The sequence below is a fragment of the Psittacula echo genome (genome assembly GCF_963264785.1).
Source record: "Psittacula echo genome assembly, chromosome: 6".
Classification (NCBI taxonomy): domain Eukaryota; kingdom Metazoa; phylum Chordata; class Aves; order Psittaciformes; family Psittacidae; genus Psittacula; species Psittacula echo.
Window position 1 is genome coordinate 72683039 of NC_137743.1, and position 26550 is coordinate 72709588.

At 38.4% G+C, this 26550-nt stretch overlaps 2 protein-coding genes across 2 annotated transcripts; one reads left to right on the forward strand and one right to left on the reverse strand.

Annotated features, from left to right (window-relative positions):
- Positions 1-5011: 5011 nt before the first annotated feature.
- Positions 5012-12598, reverse strand: MDH1B (malate dehydrogenase 1B; the record flags this gene model as incomplete). Its single annotated transcript, XM_080621268.1, is given in 9 exon segments — positions 5012-5458; positions 6251-6390; positions 7558-7721; positions 8684-8825; positions 9920-10422; positions 11079-11221; positions 11382-11516; positions 12441-12562; positions 12565-12598. Coding segments are annotated over 9 exon segments (1452 nt in total). The 3' UTR covers positions 5012-5389.
- Positions 12599-13792: 1194 nt separating this feature from the next.
- On the forward strand, positions 13793-26032 carry FASTKD2 (FAST kinase domains 2; the record flags this gene model as incomplete). Its single annotated transcript, XM_080621327.1, has 11 exons — positions 13793-14473; positions 14881-14984; positions 16451-16559; positions 18115-18238; positions 20944-21083; positions 21388-21560; positions 21955-22118; positions 23151-23372; positions 24197-24281; positions 25359-25473; positions 25913-26032. The coding sequence occupies 11 exons, from the start codon at positions 13793-13795 to the stop codon at positions 26030-26032; spliced, it is 2037 nt and encodes a 678-aa protein (XP_080477453.1).
- Between the last annotated feature and the right edge of the window lie 518 nt (positions 26033-26550).

Here is a 26550-nt window from a genome sequence, read left to right on the forward strand (position 1 = left end):
TAAACATTAAAATATGAATATGAATTCGGTCCAGTAACTATCAGTTAATGTTACAGCTGACAATCATTAGATATAACAGATTTAAGTTACAAAAGGCCACATGTATGGCTTATAGTGGGGGAAAAAAAGGCAATTTGCTAGAACAAATAAAAATTCAATAGCTGAAAACTATCTAAAGCTTAAATAATAAATTTGGTTTGGTATTAAAACTGAACTTCCTCAAATGTTCACTTTATTACGTTCTTCCAGTAAGAGTCATGATCACTTGCCATAAACATGACAGAATACTAGCCAATTATGAAGCATAAATATTCAATGAGCTGTAATTATTGAGTCTGTCATAAATATGCTTCTCACAATTTTAATTAGTGATAGCTGCAATTCTGTGTTTCAGTTTCTAAATAACCTATAAATACTTTAAAATGATGGGATACAGATTTGCTTTAATAGCTTCTTCATTAAAGACTACAATTTTTATTAAAGTTCTTTTTTGACAGAACTACCATTATGTTTGTTTTTCACTATTCCTCTATTTAATTCCTTACTAAGGTTTAGACTCAACTCTGGATTGTGTAAGACTACAGTTCTGCCCAAAATTTACAAACACATGTAACTTTGCTGACACAATTACTCCTAAAATAGGTGCAGTAGTATATGCCTCTGCACAGCTTGACAGAAAAGTCAATACAGGGAAATGAGTGAAATCAGAAGATTCTAAGCAATGAATTAAACATAAGTGTTTAGTGAAAGCTGCATGTAGCAAACTAAAGGATAGACTTACAAACACACAGCTTGTCTCATGTTTCCCTCCTTTTTTTCTCTCCACCAAAGCTACATAAAACAAAGCAAGAGGATGAATATATAAAAGACACAAGTTAAACTTACTTAAATTAGAACTCAGTCATTAGAATTTGCTCACTGAAATAAGAACAGATCCACTTACTTTACTGAGTTATACAGCATGCATAAACTATTTGTATTTGATACTTACATTAAGATGACAATTTCTCTATCCAGTACAGAACAATCCCTAACCTTTAAATTACCTATATAGATAAACATACCATACTTTTGTACTAGGGTATTCATGGTCTCAAATTTAAGTATGTGTTTATGTGTTTTACCAAACTGGCTGTCACAGTGCAACATAACATCATTTCCCATCAACTCTCCCCTCCAGAAAGTTATGAAACACATTATTAACATAGGTAAAGTGTACATGTTTATATACAAAAGTCTATGATCTTGACTGCAGTAGGAGTGCTTGGGTGACATGAACAGTGTTAACACGTTTACTTTATAATGAACATAACATGAAAGTAGAAGTAGTATCTGCCTGCCATTAACTATAAACTAATTCTGCTCATTGATAGACTATTTCAGCCAGTGTGTTGCTGTATTTCAGTTACATGTGCCCTTTAATAATTAAAACCACTCCACAGAATGAAACAGATTTTTAAAAGTAACTACAAATGGACAGGAAGTAAATTTTTACAATTATAAACCCCAATCCCATTAACACAAATACTCTCGCGCAGAACAAGAGTAGACTTATTTTTGAATCCCATTGGAATGTGCAAGAAAAGTAACATGTTTGATCACTTATATGTATTTAGTTTACCTATGTAAGTTCTCAGCATATGTACTTTAGCAAACAAAATTAATTTTTAAGTATGCTACGTAATTAAGTTACAGTACAGAAAAAGCCAAACCAGACAAAGTAAGGAAGAAATCTTCCAATAGATCGCTTGATCACAGAGGCTTTCCTTCTTTTGAAATCAGATAACATATGATTAGCATTTTAAACATACATAAAATAAACTACAGTTACTTTCGTTCCCTGTGAAGGGTAAGAACATTCTATGTTATTCAAAGGCTGAAATTATTGCCTTCTCTTAAATACAATAACAGTGCTTACCTTTCTCTCAGCTACTTACTAAAGGCCCGGAAGTCAGACAGCACCACCAGAGAAGCCTAGTTTTATAGCACTTTAAAGTTGACTTCAAGACACAGTTCTAAAGGTTTTGCTTTTCAATGAATGCTCTTCACAACAAATGCCTAGCAAAGGCCCAGATCAAAGTATCAGGTAATGTCTAAGCAGTCAAAATAGAGAACACTAATTAATTAGTAATAAATATCTTGAATTATTAAAGATAAAACTCCTTTGATCTCTGTTTCAAAGCAATTTTTTTCTTATGGGTACAGTGCAGTATTTCTAAATTGAAGGACTTTTACTAAGCATCTCCCAGTTGCTGAGAAACAGTGTTGCTATAGAGACTGAAAAGGAGGTGGAAGCTGGCACAATAATACAGAAAGCACAGTGTGCCGCAGCAAACAGTTGGTGCAACTACACAAAGAGGGAAAATAGTAAGTAGGTCCTAGTGGTAATGTCCTAGAGTAAGAATTCTTTAGACGAAACATAAAGCTTACACACTCATCAGTACACCCAAATGTTAGTGTTTATGCAGCATATATATAACATTTGTGAGACATACACTTCTCTTAAAGCCCCTTTTCATACATTTTTCAACAGTTACTCTAGTACCCAGGTAGTAGGATTCATCAATGCTATGAATATCCTACATAGATATGATTACTCAGTAACTTGTGAAAAAATGTGTACCGTTTACTTATTACTCACAGCAATTACTTATTACTTATAAAAGCACCAAACTTAGTGATGGCCAAGTCAGACTGTGCTACAACTGTAACCAACTGTGAATATTTTAGCTTTCCTATTATTTTTATTCTTTCTTTCTCTCCTACGCAAAAGATAAAGAAACTTTACCATTCTATTACGCTTCCACGAGGGAAGACCTGAATTTCCCTGCAGGCCATGAGGCAAATCTAATTAGAATAATTTAGAATACAGGAGACATCCAAGACATTTGTTTTGCCTTTCTCCTCCCAACCTCTGAGAAAAAATTCTTTGCCTGTGGTTTTCAGGTAGTGACCCAGAAGTTTGGTATGGCTGCTTATATATTGCAGAAACAGTTCATCTCCTCATTAAGAGCTATGCAGTGTTGGTGCTTGAATTGCAGCTTGTTTGAACTACTTCCTCCAAAGAATTCAAAGAGTAAATGACTGCCAAATCATATTCCATATAGAAAAAAAAAAAAACAAAACAAACCCACAAATGTAAATATACATTAGAGAAGTTCACTTTTTCTATTCTGTCTTGGGAAGGAGCTATGGAACAAACCAAGTAGTTTGTATAGACTACTGGTAGCATCCTTCCCTGCTATGCTCCCCTAAGACATCTGCCTCCAGATGCTCCTCAGAGACTCAAACAATTTTCTGTGCATACACCACTAGAAACTAATTCCCTGAAGACTGCTTCTTCCTGAAATGAATGATTCCCAACCACTTTCTTCAAGACTTTTTTACAACACTTGTCTCTACAACTCCCACGTGAACTCTTCCATGAAGATACTTGTAACAATATATCAGATACTGTACATGTTGCTTCTCCCATGTACATTTCATATACAGTAAGGAAGTACAGTCTTCCAACTCCCTTGTGATACCCCAGCTTTCTGATCTCCTCTTCCTAAGAACAGTGAGACGCCCCTTCTAATTCTGTCCACATCAGCTAATAAATATCAAATAAACTCCTTTTGGTTTCCTCAAGTAAGAAGTCTACCCCTGTTCAGAGTTTAAACCTCCACTTGAACAGAAATAATTCATTTATTCCAACTATTTATGCCTGGTTCAAAGAAGAGGAAACTTTTTATTTTGCTTTAAACACATCTGATAAAAAATCAGCAACTACAATAATATTGCATTTAACAGTCTCCATCTTTTAAGACTCCAAAGACATGCAAGTGCAAGTGGTTCATCAGTAATTCTGTTTAGACAAGGACTTAATTGATTCCATGTTTGACTTAAAACATGTGAGTAGTCCCTATGAAACTCATGAAATAAATAAGAAACATGGAGACAAAAATGATCTTGTCACTAAGGAGTTGTATGCACTTTGTTCTAAATATCAGTTTTGCCTGAGGACATATATTCTTACACAGTACTGTGTTTCATTACATCTGAGACATGAATCTGGAGTTATAAAAGTGCTACTCCTATGTGCTACTCCCAATCTTGCTCTGAATTGTCAAAATATGAACATTTTAGACATTAAACGATGTTTTCAAAATGGTTTACTGGTCTGAAGATGTAGAAATCCCAGACTCATTAAAGGCTCCATAAAAAGAATGTTATATTCACACTGTTTTTGAAACATTTTTCTTCCTACAGATTTCCAGGTTTTTAACAAGGAAGACGCTGTAAAAACTGTGACAATGTTTAGCCTTTCTTTGAGCAACAGAAAACATCATTTTAGTATAGGAACTTTCAGCATTTCTCCTCTGGACAGCTCTTGTTAAGGTAAGCCAGCAGGCAAGGTTTCCATCTCTGTAAGAAGAGCAAAAAACAGTACATATTTTTGCCAACCTCCTAAATACTTACATGTGCAAAGTAATATGCAGGGCACTTCAGGAAGTGAACTTGGCGGTATCACATGGCCTATAGCTTTTCCACATGCTTCTAAGTATTAGGAAGGGATATTGGAGTTGTTCTATAGATTTTTAGTTGCAATTTCTCACATCATTGCGATTTCAAAAACTTAAGATAAACTTGGTGTGTCATTAACAAACAAAGGAAATAGCTTCATAATTTATAATGTAGGGATATTTAAAAGGTTTTTCATCTATTGTAACTGGAAGAAGTGGCAGATGTGGCTGCCACTTACCGAGATTGCCTTCTCTATAGAAAGTAAGAATATATCATTTTTTAGCCTGTTGTCTTTGGGTGTCTCAAAATTTTCTTCTTCTGACAGGTTTATAGACTAAAGATATTGAATGAACTGTTTGGTACTGTAACAAACAGAAAAATGAGAAGTTTGAGTTCCAGTTTACATGGATTTTTTCCTCTGTTAGAAATTTAACTCTTGATTTCTAGATAGTACAGAATAGTAAAATATTGTAAAGAGTAGCTTCAAAAACATATAGTAGGACATATGGTGAAAAGTGCTTTTCTAATGACAGTCACTTGGGTTAAAAAGATTTTAAAAGATTTTTTTACTAATAACCTAAGATAAAATGTGTAATGCTAAATGTATTACTTATACTCAGATTTTATATTCGTGATCTGTAAATGACACAAAAGAAACTTATCAAAACAAGGTTGCTACCATGCAGGCTTGCCCTCACCATCACCATGTCCCAGGCATAGTCAGGATACATCAGATAAACACGTTGTATTTAGTCATTCCTGAATGATTTTATACCCATTTTAAATGAAAGGGACAGAAAATAAGAATACATTACTTAAATTCACATTTAAAATTTGATCTGATCTTCTATGGGGAGAAAAACTCACCCTGATGCAAATACTTTTAACTAGTGATTTTATCACCTCTGTACGGTAGCATTTCTTGTATTTCCTTTAGTGCAACGAGCTTTTCCTATTGGAAAAAAATAATGGAATGGAAGAATGGAAAGAATAAAGAATGGAGGGGGAAAAAATAAAAGAAAAACAAACAAAAAACCCAAACAAACAAAATCCAAACCAAACAACACAGTTTTACTATCACTCATTCTTTCTATCCACTGTAATTTGTAGCACAAACTTAAAATATGTTAAAATCAAATAATCCTTACATGTTACTAGTATGACTGAAGATCCCAAAATCTGATAGAAGCTAGAATGTAAAGCCTGGGACCAGTCTTTTTAGTATTTTATATATAGTCAAATTATTTTTGTCTCACCAAGTGCCAAGAAGGTCATGATGAAATTATTTCCCGCCAATTTTTTATATTCTGAAAAATCTCTAATTCTAATAAAATCTGTCCTTCATTCATGCAGAGTCACAGCTATAAAGATCCCAAAAGATATGTCTCCTGGCATATATAAATTACTCTGAATATTACACAAGCAAAATCAACATCAGCAACATGGAATGTAGAAACATTAAATCAAAGTTAATATTTCTGTTTTGCACAAAGCTCGCAGAACTTGGGGTGCAAATTCTATACTGACGTAAGTAAACTTATCATTTCCTTTCTGGGCAACAGAACAGTCGTGTTCATTTCAATATATTAATAGTACCTTACACTTATAAATACCTGTATTTATTATACTTAAGTGCATGTGTGCAGTTTGTCTAACATTTGGTGTCCAGGTCTCAGTATCCAAAATTATACTGCGATGTACCCATAGGTGGCAGAATGGGCATACTATTAGAAGAAATCGGTACCTGAATCAGCTCATGGGCTAAGCATCCCAGAACTCCTTGGGTCTTTTTATTGACTTTTAATTCTGTCATGACTTCCCAGTTACCATTCTGGAATCTCACTGGCATAGAGAAGACAATACCTTCAGGAACACAAAACTGACCTGAAGAAAAGGGAAAATATGACCCAAACATATTATTTCTGATTAAAAGACACATCCTCACCACTGTCAAGATTAAGTCCTACGAACTTGCAAAAGTCTGCAACTGTAAGATCTTAGTATAAATGGACACCAAATTCCCTTTTTACTGTAACTTCTTGTTTTATTGAGATTTACATAAATCATAGAATCATAAAATAGTTTTGTTTGGAAGGGACCTCTGAAAGCCATATAGTCCAATCCCCTACAGTGACCAGGGATATTTTCAACTAGATCAGGTTGCTCAGAGCCCCATCCAACCTGACCTTGAATGTTTCTGGGGATGGGGCATCCAAGACCTCTCTGGGCAACCTGTGCCAGTATTTCACCACCCTTATTTCCTAATAAATTTAATAAATTTCTTAAAAAAAAAAATCTTCCTTATATCTAGTTTAAATCACCCCTCTTTGAACTTAAAATCATTACCCCTTTCTCTGTTGCAACAGGCTCTACTAAAAAGTCTGTCTCCATCATTCTTATATGCTCCCTTCTAAGTACTGGAAGGCTGCTATCAGATCTCCCTAGTGCCTTCTCTTATCCAGCCTGAACAACCCCAGCTCCCTCTGCCTTTCTTCACAGGAGAGGTGTTACATCCCTCTGGTCATTTTGGTGGCACTCCTCTGGACCAACTCCAACAGGTCCATATCTTTCCTGTGCTGTAACACAATTGCTGTAAATTTTACATCTTAAAAAGGGGGATTTTTTTTTTTTTTTTTTTTTTTTTTTAATTTCATGCAAGAGTTAAATGGCTGTTGTGAAACATTCCATTTATCGGGGTACATAACTACACAAGAAGAATATGCTTTCATAGCTTAGGCTTTAAGAACTATGAACAGTCCTTGCACAAAACACATACACCAGAAAAGCACTTAAACTAAAAGACTAAGAGACAATCTGCAACAAGACAATATTAACCTAAGAGATGCTCGTAAGAAGTGAGTATCAAATCACAAGTTCTGGAGTGCAAAATTGCTTATATTTGGAAGTTCTTATGCCAAAACAAACTCTCAGGCTCCCACTATATAACGATTATTTTACAAGTTTTTATTAAATTAAAATTCTTGAATAAAAAATAACATATACACACTGGGGAAAGCTAAAAGAGAATATGTAGCACAAAAGTAGAGTTACCTTCAGTACATATTCCCACAGAAACAATCTCCTCAGGAGAAGAGCCATGATACCAGTATCTTAGTACAGTGGCCACCGCGTGAGCAGGTAACATTCCTCCATAGCGACAGAGCTGGGAACTCAGTGAACTCTGCGCAGATTGCAATTCTGAGTGGATCCATTCGCTAGAAACAAAAAAGGGAAGAAAAAAAAAGGAAGAGAAAACTAAGGGAACTGCAGGAAGACTAGTTGTCTAGAGAAAAAAAGAATGAACTAAACCTGAGGAAAGAAAATAGTCAAAACTTACTCAGACTTCACTGCTGAAGGCAAGGCCGCTAAAGACAAAAAAAATAGGGTCTAACAAACAGTGGCTCAAAAGGTAACAACAAGCACTACTTACCTGTGAAAGTCAGATCACTTACTCAAGTCATAACCTCTATCATTACTATCTACATGTATTACTGTCTTCTGTAAGAACCCAGCCATGAACCATAATTCCCCTGGGTTAGGCACAGGACAAGCGTAGAACAAAAGAAACTCCGGCTGTCCAGTAAATGCTAGGTTTAGATCAGAGTGGGAGCTTCAGATAGCCAGGCCTTAGTGTATGTCATATCTGCTGCCTCTCACTACACCCACTATACCACTAACCCTTTCTCTGATACTTTCAACAAGAAGCTATATAGTGCCAGGTGTCTTTTTTAGGTATGTGAACAAATTGTCTATTTTGAGAAACGTATAATATTAATGTGTTCAGGCTGTATGTTCAATGGAATACAGGTACTTCAAGATATAGATATATGTTTAGTATTATTTTGAAGTTTCTTCATGCATACTAGACATCTAAGTCTGGACTTCCATTACTTCTTATAGGCAGCTCATGGTATGATAGAAGAGAAGCACACTTAATGTGTAGGAAAGTACAGTTATAAACAAAGTTGGCAGGAAAGTCAGAACTCAACTTCGCAAATTCTGTTGCAGACTGAGTACTTCAATTTGAGTTTTCCTTTATTATGCACAGCTCTAGTCAGTAAGGACAAATCGTGAAAACAAAAAACCTTTCTTGATGTTTAGTACATAGTTCAGATAACCATGAATTAAAAGCAGTTATCTAGTTTGACCTTAAAAAATAATAAAATCTGTACTGTACCTATCATAAATCATATTCAACAAAGGACGTGAAAAATCAGCTGGGCCCCAAATAGCACAGTCATATCCATAAAGTTTTGCATGTGACAAATCAATGTAGTTAGAGCCAGTAATATTGCCCCAAATAATCACGTTTTTAACTCCTGTAACAGAGGAAAACACATAGATTAACGAAGACACAGACAAATACTTTCACAACATAGGCTGGACTAGATGACCTAAAGAAACCCTTTTCAAGATAAATTATTCTTCAGTTCAGTGTCCTGCCTCAATAGCAGAAATCATTTGATCTGAAAAAAGCAACAGGGTTCTCTATAACATTTGGAATCTCATCACATACTGAAAAAGGAACTTTTCCTGAAAAGAGAGATTTATATCATCTTATTGTACATAACAGAAAAAACCTAGCAAATACTTAGCTGTCAGAAGCAAAAACAAATCTTGTTACAAATATACAGCAATGGTCCTTTTAAAATCTTGTAAATGCAGAAATAGAAATCCTAAGTAAAAAAAATTATTAAGAAAAAAATATCTCCCTACTTTGGTACAAGAGGAATTTCTCAAGTAACCTGCTGATAGGCTATTCAGCCTATTCACTTATTTTTCTATTTTATTAGGCTCTGAAATATCTAGATTTGTTATTGATGACCAGTTCCTACCCCTGTAATATTGAAAGAATGCTGATGCTGAGCAGGCCATTGGAGCACACTTTTGCTATGCAGTGCAGAACCATGTAAATGTAACCAAGCTATAACAATTGACCTGAGGAAGAAAGCTAATTAACCCAGAAATAATACTACAACACAGTTCTACTATGCTATCATTATCTGCACAGCAGTATGTTGTTGTGTTTATTCGCAGCTAGTCTGTGTGTCTCCAAAATAACAATGTGCTGCAGAATGCAAATGCAATCTTGAAGTGCTAGTTCCTGACCTGCAACACAGCTCAGTCCTTCTTAGCGTATTTCCAGCATGAAATACGCATCAGAATGGCAGGGCTGCATACAAGAGTTAGCAAAAGAACTGACATTCATGGGATCAGGCACAGATCCAGATAGCAGGAAGCACAGAGAATGGTAGTCATACCCTGGCATTCCCTAGAGCCATACAATTCAGTATAAAGGGTGCACTGCTGTGCTTGCATTCCTGCATGCATATTAACTGTGTTCTGCAATGTACTCCCAAAGGTGCCCATCCACTGAATTCTCCAAATGTTACCAGAACACATAAATAGTCACCTGCTACATTCGTATTCAGCTTCCTGGCCAGCGTGGCTTTAGTTGCACTTTCCCAGGTTGTCGCAACGGCAATGACATTTTTAGGCTTAATGGATGGGCCATATGTCATAATCATCAGCGCCTTAAGGTTCACAAAAGTTTTTCCTGATGAAATTACTTTGACCTCACTCTTGGCATTCTTCTCAATCAAGGGAGCATATACTTGACAGATCTCACTCATTTCTCTTATGTAGTTCTCAAGGGACTGGACTTCACAGTTTAAGAGGACATCATCAAGAACGATGACAACATCGGCTTGAATAAAAGCCTCATCTATTTCAGTGTGCTCTGAAATACTGCGGAGGAGTGGGAGTGCCATGTCTTCAGCTTCCATTACAATACCACAAAGAACTTCCTTAAACTGGTCAGTGTCAAGCAAATGGATACTGATTTCTGTGGTCATGCCAAACACTTCTCCATTTGCCAACAGAGGGATCAGGTGATAACAGATTGGAGTTGATGCACTGATAAGAGAGTGAGATAGAAAAATTATAGTTAACAACTAACCACTGCTTGTTTGGAAGAAGTACAGAAATAAAACCAAAGATCTTTCTTTCGTATTTATGTTTAAACAGACCATTAGTTTGGATTACTCTTTCTGTCATTTTAACAGGTTAAAATTTACAACAGTTGGGTCCTCCTTTCATTTGAAGGTTTTTCCATTCTATACATTCCACACACCACTTAAAAACTGTTCTTTTTAAAGAGCCACATTTTTTTAAAAAGATGCTCTGTTAGGACTACCAGAAACAAAGACATTTCTGAAGCTACAACTGCAACAGAGACTTTACTTATTTAAATATTTCCCGAAACATTCAATGCAAGATAGTTGCATTACAAAATTCCTAGGTTAATTGTAAATACTTACTTTTCCCTAAGGTGATCTGAGGTGTAAATGTTGCCTGTTCACATCCCTCACCTAACGCAGTGCAAAACGTAAGAAAAGTAGAAATGATTTCTAAATTATATACTGAATGCTCATAGTGAGGGGTGCAGAACCTGACTCAAATCAGCAAATTACAGATAACTTCAGATAATTACACCCATTACATGTGATAAGAAAAAAAGCACTTTCTTCAGAAGCTGAGTGAAACTTCATAGATATTCTTCTTACTCTCACCCGGTGATCCAGATCTGCAAAGGCTTTACAAGATTTTTAATCTCTTCCTCCTCTTTTTCAACTTCAATATACTCCTGGAGGTTCTCCTCAGCAATGCTTAACATTTCCTCACTCAACATCCTTGAGGTGATGCCGTAATAGTGCTAAGAACAAAAAGAATTATCTCTAACCAAATGACAACCCAAACACAGCAAGGTAACATTAGAAGGATAGCTCTATCTACATTTCAAGGATGAATAAAGAACAACAGTGTTATAAGAAACTGTAAAATATCTGTTTACAGTATTAAAGGCAGATCATTACCTGAGCGTATTCCAGAAAATCATTAAGTCCTCCCAGAAGCAGACCCTTCCCTCCACGGTCCAACAGTTCTCTCCAAATGATAGGAGAACATCTGTGTTCCCATCCATTCATTTCACAAATGTCATGAAGCCACTGCTAATGTAAACATCCCCACCAAAAGGTTTTAGTGCTTTTTCACATTTGATAACAATTAAATGTCACAGTTATAAACGTTCTTATTTCCTGTCAACACAGAATCATAGAATCAAGTGCTTCACAACTTATGTATCACTGCATACAAAGTAGTGGGAATAACACAAAGCAAGGCATGGTGATTCACTGTGATACCTCCACAAAAGGTGTAACTTCTGCTTAGTTTTACTGTTGTAATTGTGCTTAGTTGTCTTAATGGTACTGAAAATAGCAATGTTGTGAAGCAGCAAGTAATTTGAGGATTCCTATTTAGCTGCAGAATGTAGGTAAATTGATATTCAGTTAACCATTTGAGTTACTTGGCTGGAGTGTCAAGCAAATTATAAGAGGTAAGAAACATCATAGTACCGTCTATCTCATGAAGTAATACTGCATTTTTTTCAGTTCCTCATATGGACTACAGTGGAGCCATGGCAACATGTCTACAACAAAAGTACCCAGAAAAGCCCATCACATTGTGAACAAGTATGTGAGGTTTAATTTCATATTTCTGTTGTCATTCAAAGCCCTTGAATGCCAGAAATGTTCTTGGTAAGTAACAACTCTGAAGGCATATGCAATCACAGTGTGCAAAAGATTTACAGGCTGAGCAGCCATTTATACATAATAAAAATATAATAAACCTGAATTTCTTACTGACAAAATACAGCTCTAGGCTGGCTCTCAGTTTGTGCACATCTTCTGTGGTAAGACTTACACGAATGCCAGTCTCTCACAACATTCAAACCTTTTCCCTGACTAGCTCTTGTACCTCCAAAGCTGCTTCTGCAGCACCTCTATCCACGTATCAAAACACTAACACAGGAGAAGAGATGCCGCAGACAAGCCCTGGGGCACCTAACACGGACATGACTCACAATCCCTTACCTCCCATTTGTCGGGGTGCTGAGCGACCTTGTGAACCCTGAAGTTCGGCAAGTTAGCCTGGAGATAGTCCGCCAGGAGTTCAGCTTTGGCATAGTAAGGGCAGTTAGCCTTACCTGTGAACACAGCGACACCACCACAAACGCAAGACGTTGTGACATTGATAAGGGATTATACAGACCAAACGCTTTTAAATCGTACTGATTAACAGAGTTTTACATGACCAGCATCCTGTGAGTTCCAAGAAAGTAACGGAACAGGCACGTGGTCCAGCAAAGAAAGGGCAATTTTGTGAGGCAGAACAGCCTCTTCAGCCAGTGTTGAAGTGGCTGAGAGGGTGACCCAGGGCGGGGGGCACAGCAGGAGAGAGGTAGTCGCCTCACGACAGGACGAGGGAGCCTCACCTGCCACTACCACCTTGGCCATGCGCGCGGCCCCCTCCAACGGTCGCTTCGGCGTTGCTCGGCAACGCGCCGCGCGCCGGGGCGGTTTGTCCCTCGGCCCGCGCCGTCCCTCTCGCGAGGTCTCGAGCCGAGAGCACGCGGGGAGGGCAGGGGCCTCGGTGTCATGGCGCCGCCGCGTGCGAGGTAACGGCGACCGGGCGGCGGGGGTCTGGTGCGCGGCGCGACCTGTCTCAGCGCGGCTGAGGCGGGCAGCGGGCGGCACGGGCAGGGATGCTCCGCCGCTGCGGCTGGGTGCTGTGGGCCGGTGCGGAGCCGCCGAAAGGCCTCTGTCTCCTTGGCGCCGGGCCTTGGGCCCACACCTCCTGTACCGTACCCCCCGGGCAGCGTTCCCGGTGCCTGCAGAAAGCGAGCCCGAAACCGAAAGACTGCCCGCTGGTGCCTCCGGCAGTGGGGGTGTTGCCAGTGGGACGGCGGCACGGGTCTGGGTCAGGCTGCTGGCTGTAGCTGCAGCCAGGCAGGATTCTGTTAAGCGGAGCTGAAAGTTGGCAGTAACGCACCAGAGCCGTGCCAGGGGCAGGAGAAACGCCTGTTGGGAAGAGGCTTTCCCTCCCCGCATGGCTTTTGGTTAAAACACCAAAGAATGTGGATACGCAAGATGAGTTTGTCTTGTGTTGAGATCTCTAAAGCATAAGAGATCCAGTAGAAGTCTCGCTGCAAATCTTTTCCCAGGGATTGTTTTCCAAATGTTTGCGGGTTTGGTTGGTTGGTTCCTGTAAAAGTTGTGCATAATTAGGTAATTGAAACTTTAGTAATTGAAAGTTCAGTCACTAATCTGTAATTTCCAATTGTTTTTACAGATAAGTGATGTTACACAGTTCCTCCAGGTAGAATTTCATCGGATCCCTCATGCTGAGTTGGCGTTTCAAAGCTATTCATGAGACATTAGTAATAATGAATAATAAAATAAATTATTTGTTAAGCACTGTTAGGTGCATGCATAGGTGCAATTTTGTGCTCGCTCCCAAATCTTCAGCCACAACCAGAAAACACATGTTAGGGATTTGCAGGTACAGAGAGCCCCTGGAAAATGTGAACTTCAGGCGATTACTATTAAATATTTTTCCTCCTTTTCATGGCCCATCTCTTCGATTTCTATCTCAAAAGACAGATGTTTTTAGTACAGGTGCAAAAATAGAACCAGAGAAGAGTACAGAGGCTTTGATAAGTGAGGAGACTCCCCAGAGCTCCTTGGAACTTGAAAAGTTAGATGATTCTGGGAGCCCCAAAGAGGAGCATGTAGCAAATCGTAGTCAACTGTTCTATAATAGTCTCCAGAAATGTACCTGTCCTAGTGATGCACTGGACTTGTGCGAGTCTGCGCTTTCCATTAAGCACTTCACAAACTGTTTAACTACGGTGTGGAGGCTCTTCAAAAACCTGTCTGAAGAGCAGCAGCGTTACGAGAAGCAGCTGATCTTTGAGCACCCGGCTTTTGTCAAGCTTTGTCAGCGGCTGCTGCAGGATGCCCGAAGGATGATGCGGGGTGACCTGGTGTTCAGTCTGCATGCCCTGGTGAACCTGGGTGTTCCTCAGAACACTCTCCTCATCCAGACTTTGGTGAGGGTGTGCCAAGTAAGTATCAAAATCCCTTTGTCTCCTAAATTTGGGCTGAAACCTCCAGGCTAATTCTGGGATGCAACATCAGAGAGAGTTGAGTTATAGCTCTGGTTTAGTCTGATGTTCCATGGAAACAGAGCTCCCATAGAGTGTGTACGTCCAATGTCCTAAATTTTTAAACCTGCCTGATTTCAGAAGGATTTAATAGAAGTCTCAAAAGTCATGACCTTTGTCAAATCAACTAAATTTGACTGATGTGAGACCTTGTAGCTCACTGCAGTATTAAAGTTCACGAACTGACTTCTGGGGGGAAAGAAGATGGCAAGCGCCATATGCCAAGTTATGTGGATTGAGTGGTTTGTTTTTCTTTTCTGAAACTTTTACTGGTCTGAAATAATCTGACATTGTGAAAACTTTAACAGGAGAAACTCAATCAATTTGATAACCGATGCATCTCAGTTTTGGCAACTACTTTAGCAGGGATGGATAAAGACAAGAATGTGAGCGCTCTTCAAGCTGGATTACAGTGAGAAAAATACATCTTTTACATGTTCTTCATATTTAAATGCTTGAATGTATGTCTTAGAAATCATGGGGGGAATGTGTGCACATAAAAGACATGCTGTGGCTTTAGGCTGTCAGTAGTCACATAACAGCTGTATAAGACAGTGATTTTTGGCATTGTTTTTGCAGTTCCAAGCAGAAAGGCTTCCAATGACACTGGGTGCTAGACTGCTCTGCAGAGGATTCATATTGTGACTGCAGCTCCAGCACTGTGGGTTTTCTGTGATGCTGGTCAAGTCACTTTGTATAGCTATGCTTCTTTATCTGTGTGTAGAAAGGAGGTAATGAGACTAGCTTGCTTTGTGAAGTTTTTAGATTTGTCATGAGGAAAAATGCTGTGCAACAGCCAGGGAATATTTTCTTTTAATTTAATAAGTAAAAAATAAAAAGGAAGGCAAATTTAGACTTTCTCTGTGCATCCAGCAAGGCCTTCTGTGGAGTGTAATTATTTTTTATCTGGGCCAAGGAAGTTTACATGGGTAACCAGTCTGTGCACTCCCATGAGATTGTTTTTACTGAGGCTGTCACAAAATTTGCCTTGGCTTTTGGTCCTTTGTATCCAGTCCTGCTTTGAGAAGGTAGATGTGTTAGTGATATGCAGAAAACAGGTTCTCCTGGAAGCTCAGGTACAGATTCCTTGTAAGTTGGTGGAAAGGACATCCATCTACAGCTCTTTCTTGATGTCTGGAGTTCTTGCCCATTTGCAGGAAGCTGCATCTGCAGGGATGAATTTCAGAGCAATGCACTGCCTTAGCGACACTTCATATTTTTGTAGCTGTGCAGGTATATTTAAGGGTGATTCAGACATAACAATAAAATACCTCCTCCTGTGCTGGAAAAGAAGGTGCTGGGGTGCAGAACTCCATCTTGTGCTTATGATTCCTCCATGTTATTATCTCGCCTTCTGTTTCTACAGCCACAGCACTTGTTTGGGTTTTTGCCTCACTTGCACCTAGTTGGTTGTGTCCATCCCCGAGTTTGCCAGCTGCTTCAGAACTTGCCTGCAGAGAGATGATTCTGTGATAAAAATGTGCTGCTTTCTGTTTTGTTTTTTTTTTTTTTTTCCTGCAGAACAGTGTTAATTCGTTGAAGTTTAGCAGCACTCACATCTGTGCAGTCACGTGTGCAGGCTGGTCAGGTGCCCCTGCTGTTAGTGTATCAGTAAAAACACTCATCTGTCACGACAACATTAAGAAAGCATGTATCATTATTTCCATGTGCAAAATATCTGTGCTGCTGCCACATCGTGTAGAGTTATGCCAGCCTTGAAAAAAAGGAGGTGGGAGAGGAGCAGGGAATAACACCTTAGTTTGGGAGTAAGTCAGTGAGGAAGAACGGGGGTACCTACCTATTTCTGCTGAAGGTATGACAGCTCTATTAAACAGTTCCTGTCTCTAGCTCAAGTCCTTCTGTGTGTTTCTTCATCAGATTGCTAGTGGAGCAGCGCATTACAAGTATCAGAGACATCTTTATACTGCATAACCTGATGAAATGCATGGGAAGTGATGCTCCAGTCTTTCTGAAAAAGAAATTAGAGGTAAATTTAGTTGTTGGCACGTTTTTGCTACCACAAAGCTTGTGCTCTTACATTGTTCATAAATGGTGTATGGTTCTTTTCAGACACTTAAAGAGAAAATACAGTAGACAGGTTAAATGCATTTGCTCTATGAATCATAGCCCAGCTGCAGGAAGAACTTGTATTTGGAGGTTGGGAATAGCCCACCATTAAAAGGGGCAGAAAGCAATGGAGATGACAAGAGGAATCAAGGCAATAAAATATGAGGGCCTTCACCTCTTGTTTAGGTTGGCCACATGGTATTTTACAGAAGCACTTACAGGCTGTTCCCTGAACCCTTAACCAGGCTGGGGCTTGAAGATGAGAAGACAGAAAACTAGTCTGTGATGGGGCTGTGTCCAGTAATGGTATGGGGGAGCAATAATGGCTGGGAGGACCAATGGCAGTGAGATGACAGGAGAACTCATCTAGCTCATGGCCTTATCTTTCTGCATATCTGAAAGGTCCCCTGAGAAATAACAGTGGTTGGGAGCAGGCTCTAAGTTTTATGGTAGGGTGTACTGGGTTTCTTCCCCTGATTTAAAGGCATTTTTTGAAACCTTCTTTCAAGGGGGTTGAAAGAACTAGGGCCTGCTAGTGTTTTTATCACATAGCTGTAGGGCTCTGAAGTCAGAGTTTGTAATAGCATTCGTGAGGAGGTGAGGGAAGATACCATTGATGAGAAACTAGGCAAGAATAGAGCAGTGCAGGCGGCTCATGCAATGTGTTAGGTGTAAGTAAATCATAAAACCTTGGGCAAGGTACCACTTTTTACAAAATGGTGACAAGCTGGCTGTGTAGGAATACGGAACTGAGAAGTAAGTAACATTTTTCCATGTTAACTGAGGGGAGCACTTAATTCTGTGAGCCCACTGGGTGCTATTTCTAATACTGTGTAATTTCTATTGTAGACGGTTTTATACTTAACCTTTGATATGCATGCAGTAAGAATATTGTGTTTTAATAGCCAATATACTTTGTAGTCTCATTTTTACTGTCATATCAATCTAATTACTGCTTCAATAAATGAGGTCTCTTTTGTGGCATCAGAGCTGGCCTTCTGTGCATCAGACCACATCTGTAGCTGGGTGTGTTAGGGATAGGCCACTCGGTGTGGTATTGGATCATTTTGAAGGCTTACAGCTTTCACACACATCCAGAACAGTAATTGGAGTACTATTAAATCAGTCAACTGTGACAGTTATATTTCTGCTACTTTTTCAAGAGTTGGTAGAAGATATATATTCAAAGTAGTGGGAAATGAGCTTACTGAGACTTCTTTTTAAAGAAACATAAAGGCAGATCACTGGGAACTTGCATAGTGACATGGCTCTAGAACACTCAGTCTGCTATAATTGTGTATTAAGAAATTGAGAGTAATTACTTTATGCTTTTGCTGTTTGTTGCTCCTTTTTCTTTCATGTAAACCTGGACAGGCTAAGGAATTTGTGAAAGTTTTGGTGAAAATGCCTTCACCAGAAAGCAGTGATAATACAGCTGAAGAATGAAGGATTAATAAACTCTTAATTCACTTTAGATGGCAGTTTTGAAAGAGGTAGACCATCTGACTTTCCCGAATGCTCTGCGTATGTTTTTGGCTCTTGTTGCAATGAAGTATTGTTCCATTCCAATCCTGAATGCCTGCAGTAAAAAGATCCAGGGTAAGAAAAAAATGTTTATTAAATTCTCTTCCTTATACCAAATGCTTCCTAATTGTCTTATCTCCCTTTTCTGATTCCCTTTAAAACTTGGGAACATTTTTGGTTCACACTATATTTTAGTGATGTGTTTGACAAGCATCAAGACAGAAAATTACTGATGGACAATGAAAACAAATAGCTCTTATTGTTTCTGCACTTCTTAACATTTATCTGAATTACATATTTTTCTCTGCATTTTTCTATATGTAGAATTTAGGAAAAAGAGTGAAATTCTAGGAAGAAAAAGTAGATTTCAGATAAACTTTTGAAACAAATCTGAATTGCAAGTGGACATCTTACAAGATGGATTGGTGGCTTGTGTGATTAGTTGATAAGCTAAAGGGAATGTAATGATTCCCTGATTAACTGGATTCAGATATTGAATGCTGCTTAATAAGTGACCTGCTGCAGCCCAGAAGATAATGAAATGAAAGGTAATGCTTTCATCTCTCTCCATACTTTTACAATACATTTCTTAAGTATATGTGGTCAGTATAAATTGATTCAGACTTAAAATACATCTGAATTTGTATCTGAAAACACATTAAGATAGGAAAATTGCATTATTAACATAAATGAACCAGGAGTGTTTGAGCTGCATATACAGCCTTTATTTCTCCTGGTTCTTAAGTGTTAGGACATACTGGCTTCTCCCATAGGACTTTCACCACACTTAGTACACAGGCTAGATGGCATACACACAGTGAGCAGCTACTCTTGTTATTTTCCACCCTAGCTTTCCCATGGCAGAGTCTCAGACATCCAGTTATTAAAAAAATAATAGAGTGCTACAGGAATAGAAGCCTATTGTTCTGGGAGGAAGCCAGAACAAGGAAATTCCTAGTTTTTTATTCCATTAAACTCAGTTCACACGCGTCTTGGCCCAGTGGTGAATTTTGGTCTGGGTTCTTCTCATGCATCATTGAGTTCTTTCATTGTCTCCAGGCAGGCTGTAAATTCCTTCCTGTCTCTCCTGGCTGTTGCTAACAGGTGCAACTCCTTTATCTTCCAGTTTGCAGTGGTCTCAGGGCCTCTGTTTTCATAACAGTGCAGGTTGTAAGTTAAGTTCAACTTTATTTAGGTGGTAGTTAGCTGCTTGGGACCTAAGGCTCTAGCAACTTCAGCTTCCCATGCTAAGAAAAACCACTCAGTCAAAGAACTCAACGGAATTCAGTTAATTAAACTTAATTCACAACAATTCAGTACTTGTTTTTCTGCATTTTTTTAGTACAGCTTCTCAGGGCAAATGGTGCTCTGGGGTCAGAGTGATCAATTTCTGGACAGAAGTCACCCCTGTCAGAGGCTGGTGATGGTATAGGAAGAGGAGGGAAGAGCACGCTTTAGGGCTGAAGGGGGAAAGGAATTCTCTAGCAGGTCTTCCAAGTTCTGTCCTGCTTGTGGAGCTCTCAGGAAAGTGGCTTCCTCTCCCATATCTGGGGATGTGGCCAGAATTGTAATAACTTCATAGGTACTTCCTGAGTTAAATTTTGCAGCAGCAAGGGAGCGACCCAGTGGTGATACTAATTTTCTAATTACACAGAAGAGAGATTAAGGTCAGAGTGACCAATGACACGAGATTCCATTAGCCTGTTTTCTTTAAGAATACCTAGCATTACAAATCACTTTATTTGATACACAGCTCTCATTGGCTTCCATCACAGTTTTCAGCATTCAGCACTTCAAGAAAGGAGGTAACAGTGTTTTATGCTGAGCTTGGAAAATCACTGAGCACAACTCAGAGGAGTTAGATTTTCAGGAATTACTTTCCTGCTATCCTCTTGAGTCCTCTGGCAGAGGAAGAAATAAAGTCTCATTCTATGGAGTGCTGATCCTACTACTGTAACTGTCCTCTTTTCTCTTGTGCTTGCTGTCTTTATGACATGTATGCCCCTCATTGCAACGAACAGAGTTGTTCAAGAGAGAGCAAATATGTTCAAGAGACAGCACTGTTCTTCAGTACTTAATCCTTTTCATCTCAGGATTAGGTCCATCTTGTGTGGCAAATGAAGCAGCAGTCCTGTGCAGAAGTCTGTTGTCATCTGGCACTCAGTCTGTGTCATCACTGCTTATATGCCAGGAGGTTGTGTTATGGTTCTGTTTTCCAGTTTGGCATACAGTAATGCTTTAGTGCTTCACGGCCTTTAGTGCTTTTTAGACATAGATTCCTATTTGTGGTTTCTTGCTGGTTGTAAAACCAAATGGGGGGGAAAAAGTAAATTTAATCATGTGCTAATATCTGATCAATCAGCAGCTTTAGATCCACCTCTTTGTTACTGCCTCAGCGGACATGGTGAGGTGGACAGCCCAAAGGCTCAGTCAATGCTGAAGTGGCTACCCTGAGGGATTCCATGCTGAGTGCAGGGAGCTGAATCAAGAATCCTGGAACAGAAGATGTTCTGGGAAAGCAATCTTCTTGCTATTTTTGTTCATTTATCCCCATTTTCTGATTTATCCTTTCTAGCTTGACCCAGCCTCAGTTTCTCTGTATGTTTTAGCTCACTTGGCTTTGCCTAGGTAATCTCACTCTATTCCACAGTTCCTTACCTGATTTTGGTTTCTTTTTCCCCCTGTCATTCATTCCTCATCCAGACTGTTCCCACAGTGTCTCCACCCTACATTTCCTGTTGCTTTGCTTCATTTGTCCTTTTTTTGCTATTCTGTTACAGAGCATATCCATGATATTCCATTTCGACAGCTAATTGTCATTCTGGAAGCTTGTTGCAGTCTCCAGTACCGTAATGTGAAACTGTTTTCAGCATTAGCAGACTATGTTAATTCTACTGCCAGCGTTTGGGACAAAAGACAGGTAAGTCTGAGACCAAATAATTTACAGTGGTACTAGTAGAATATCTGGTGCTTTCCATCTTACCTTTCTTCGTGTTTATGTTTGATCTTTGGAGAACAGATTTGCTTAGGAATACCAGTCTGATGAAGTTGATACAGTCAGATTTTTAAAATGCTCTTCTATTTTTTGATGAATAAAGAAATAAGAAATAAAATAAGTGTTATGGTTTGAAAAATTTGCTTTCATTAGTAATGCCTTTTCTGAAATCAGCATTGGATCCACTTCACTGGCTTTCTTGACCTTACAAATCTATCTTTTCTTTTAGATTATGCTTTTTCTTTCTGCCTGCGAGACACTTGGCTTTCAGCCTACTGAGCTGATGGGTATTTTTGCTGAGAAGGTGACAGAAGACCCTGAATTCCTCAACTTGAAAAACCTTATGATTGTTCTCCGAGTATATTCACGGCTCAACTATGTTCCCAGAGACCAAAAGCATCTGTAGGTTTTCATTTAGAATTCATAATACACTATGTAGTCGCTGTAGAGTAATGTATGGCAACTAGTATTTGATTTCAATTATGTAAAGGGTTAGTAATCCTGTTTTTTTTAATCTGTAAGGTAAATTTGCTGTGTGTCTTTTCACATTTTTTTCTACATAGGATTTTTTTCTCTGCAGTTGAAAATGGAGACATTGGTTGTAGCATGATCAGGCTACTAAATCTGTTGATAGATAGCTGTATCCCCAAAGAATAATCAAAAGCTAATTTTAAGATTACACAACATATGATTATACAAGATAACAAAGATTTCTAGCTTGTGTTTTTGTTTGAAATCTGTATTTTGTATAGCCTTATTTGTGTATTTAGATACTTTTCTTCTGCTTTTGGAAAAGGTTTTTTGAGACTCTTCATAGCTGCTTGAATAAGTGTCTCCCTCAGATTTCCAACACAGAACTGCTGAAGGCAGTGTATTCATTTTGCATCTTAGGATATCTTCCTCATCATGCACTTGATACACTGATGCAAAAGGACAGCAGGAATGAACTTCTACTGTCAGGTCAGGCTTTACTTTGTCATCTTGTTTTAAAAGTGATATTCTGCCCCCATTTGTAATTTGTTGTAATTGTGTTAGAAGTTTAGAATTTAAAGAATGCAAACATGATTAATAGTAGATTTGAAGTCCTCTAGGCAAGGCTAACATAGTGATGGTGATCTAAGTGATCTGTTTCTGCACTAGGGCATCAGGCAGATTGTCTTGGGCCCCATGATTTCAACAGTTGAATAGTAGGTGTGTACATGAAGAGAGGTGAATATGAGAGCCATGGAAACAGAAATGTGTAAGAGCCAGGGGTTCCATCTTCAACAGGTGTTGAGGCATTTTTAAAAGCACAGGAAGTCTCAACCTTTGTAAACCAACTTTAGTACCTGAAATCATGAGTCAAATTATACTTTTTTTGTTGGTGTTGTTCTGAGTTATAATGAGGAGCTTGGAATGCTTTGTAGTAGAATTTGGTTTCCACATTACAATTCTCTACAGCCAGTAGATTAATTCAGCAGAGCAGAAATTCAGTGTAGAGTAAACCACTGTGTCTTGCTGTTGAGTGTGCTGTGACTGAATGTGAAAGCTGTAAAGAAGTAACTGCTTATACTGTGTACAGCTTAGTAATATTACAAAGTACAGTTTCTAAATTATGGCCAAGTCTGATATCCCTTCTTTGTTTTATAAATAGCCTTCTGGTTGTGGATTTTATAAATGTTTTCATTCATACGTTTTCATTCATACTTTCTCATTCCGTGTTGGACTCCTTAAGTCTCTTGTAATAACTGATAGCATGCACAGAGCTGTGTACAATAGAGGGGAAAGATGGATAAGCGGACAGGTCTCAGCTGTAGAGTTCAATATTATAATTATTGAATTGGTTATGTATATGTAACAATACATTGAAGATAGTAATATTCTGTAAAGAAACAATTGGGTTTTGATTCCTATGTTGAAATTCATTTGCTCTGCTAGAACAGAATGACGATAAAATGAAAAATTCTGTGAGATGATACGTTGGATGTAATATTTTCTTGCATCCTTTTTCAGATGATCTTCACAAAGAACAAAAGGAAATTATGCTTCACTGTGTGAAAGTGTGTATGGAACTTGATAGCCCTTCCTTCACAAAGCCTGCATTTGTGCTGACTGAGAATTCCTCCTCATTAGTATCTCTTAATCTCAGAAAGGCTCGAGAGGCACTGATAGAACTTCTGGGAGATGAGAACATGTTTCAGCAAAATGTTCAGCTGCCATATAAATATCATATTGGTATGAAGCCAAATTACTGTTACATTCTTTTTAATGTAGATTTATAATCCCCAGAATAATAAGGTGGCAATAAATTTCCATACGATGCAAATGATTAAAAGTGTAGACACAATCTTTTAACAAATGATGTTGTTGATTGGTGAATCTACTTTCTAGGATGCTTCTGTTAAAGCATTTAAGTCCATTTACTAAAACTTTATGATTGCTCTTATTTACAGAACTGCGTTGGACTTTCTGTTAAGCATCAGTGAGCAGATGTTAATTGTACATAAATCCAATATGGGCAACTGTTTTACAGAGTTGACATGTCAGTACCAAATCACATTAGAAACAAAGCTAAACTGCAGCTGCCTTTTGTTCTCTTAAGTTCTGGCTAAGGTTTGGGTTTTACTTTCATTTATGAAATGGGATATGACTTTCGACAGGTAATTTTTTCATAACATTTGGTTTCTTTTATATTTTTATATTGCTTAAGTTTTTCGCCAGGTTACCAGTTTTTCTGTATTTGTAATACTTTTCTTCCTAAATATTTCTAATGAAGCATCAGATTATAGGAAAATTGAGTAAGGATGACAGACAGCAGTACTTTCTTTGGACTATGATTTCACTTGCATAAAGTTACATCAACAGGGTTTTTTTTTGGAGATGTGCAAGCTATAGCTATTTATATTGGTTACAGGGAGGGGAAAGTCATCAGTAATATATAAATTACTGAAGAACAGCTATTAGAAACTGGGCAATGATGGCATCTGTTAACTTTTTCAAATGAGCTGTTCATTTGAAAGCAGTTTGAACAATTAATGTTTTGTTGTTTTGTTTTCCAGATTTTGAAATCAAAATGGATTCAGACAGAAGGAAGGTGCTCCCAATACCCCCAACAGATGATCACACTGACTCAACTGTTCAAAGGTGTCTTTTTTTGACTGCATGTTTTTTCTAGCAGAATAGTTTTACTTGTGTGTATTCCATCCAGTTACTTCTTTAGTTCAATAATCAGCATAAGCAAAGTAGATAACTTGTTAGTTGTGCTCACTAAAACAGACAAAAATTGCCATGCCAGTTCAGAGCAGCAACTTGTCCAGCTCACTACCTTCTTCTAGCAGAGGCTAAAACTTAATGCTTCAGAGAAAGAGGTAGGAAACATCACAGTAATCTGATACTCGTACTTCAAAACCTGTATCCATTATGACTGAAATCCCTTCCAAGAAATTGCTACATTATGGTTTTAAAATTCCAAGTATTTGCGTGTCCAATGAAGCAGTCAGTTATTCTCTTAAGTCTCTAAAATGTGCATCTCACTGGTATGTTATGCCAATTAATTCAGCTGCTGAAATGTAATTTGATTAAAAGGGATCATCATACTACATTTTAGTGATGAAATTAATCTTGTGTAGAAGAATGACCTCTCAATAACTGAAGTGGGACATATATCATTTAAGTAACACTTAAGTAGAATTGGGTAATACACATTTATGTGCTGGATCACTGCACAGCAACATATTTTGTACAGTTTGCTTTTTGGGAAAAGAGAGCTAGTGAATTGTGTAGCCAAAGTTCACTGCCAGGCTTCCAAGGCATGCAGCTTTCCTCACCCTTCCAAGCAGGCTTTTATGGCCGAAAGTAACTGATTCTAAATATTAGCAAAGGATCAGAGTAAATGCAGAAGCTGTCAAAATAATGTAGAATTTTGTATGATCTATTTCCTTCTCATTGTGGGAGAAGTGAAGATCTAAGGAGAAAATTCTGTTGTAGGTATTTGAGTAGATGCTGGTGCTTCTGTGAAGCTCATGGAAGAAGAGAGGGTCTAAATTAACTAAGTCTGGAGAAGGAAAAGGATAATGGAATTTGTGCAGTACTGATATTTTTACCTATCAGATAGAAAGCTATATATTCTGCAGTGTTAAAAGGACATCATTGAATCATTGTCTTAAAAATGCTTATTCTGCATTTGTACAATGGAGTCTTCCCTACCCTTCTCTGTTGTAGGCTGGCTTTACTCTTTGTTCCTCTGTCTGCCTTCTGTTTGGGTTCAACACACCCCCAAGGGAAGCTGGCAATGAAGAAGCGGCATCTAAATAAACTGGGCTATCATGTAATTCTGGTAAGAGTTACTCTCTCTGTTTCTGTCCTGTTATCAGCACAGTGATGAGTATGTGTTGTAGAACAGGCTTTGTAGTTAATGGTGAGCCTCATCCAGAGAGGTAATCGTATATCGTCTCTACTTAAAAGGTGGTGTCACTGGGGAGGAGGGACAGAAAAACTCTAAAAGATAAGCTACCACTTACCATTATCAGCAAAATAAATATAATCATAGTTCAGGGAAAAGGAAAGGTCAAGCCACTGAATTGCTTTGTCCCTAAAGAATTATGCATCTTTGGCTTATTTCCCTGATTTTTATAGAATAGATGATTCAAGTCAACTTGTTTTCAAAATACAGTGACTCTATGGCCTTCCCATGACTGAGCGCTTGGTTTGAGGGACCAGCCTACTTTGCTGAAGACAAGAGAACTAACTTACTCTTTCTGTTTCCTTTCTTCCAGGTCTTGAACAAGAAGTTTCAGGAAATGACAAATGAAGATGCTGTTGAGTTTTTGAAAGGAAAAATTTATCCAGAAAATCCTTTCCCTCCTTCTGAAGAGACTGTGCAAGATAGTAATTAAAATAAAAATTTGGGTCTCCTGATCTCTCTTTTTCCTTTGTAATTAATGTAAGGTTTTAACAGAAGAGATAAGCAGTTTTATACACAACTGCCTACTGCAAAGTGTCACAGATTGAGAGAAGCTTGTAAAAACAACAGTGTCTGCTGATAGTGGGGGTTTTCTTTAGCAGAAGGAGCTACTTGATTAACCCAAAAGTATCCTGACATGCATTGCTGTTGAAATTTCTTAATTTTATCTTCACTTTGCTTCCCCTCCCCATGCCCCAAGTCAAATTTCTCTCTTCTGGGTCAGGGAAAGGAAATGACTATTTCAAGTGGTATTGGAACCTGGCCTACAAATACACACTGGGAGGATTCCCCCCAGTATCCTGCACCACCATCCGCTGTGTTCTTTATGCAGCATTACAGATAGTAAAGCAATAAATAACTCAGCCTAAGGGGTATATTAAAAAATCCAAAGGTTTTTCCAGGAAATCCAAAGATTTTTCATAAAATTTTCTGAAGAAATCAATCTCAGCC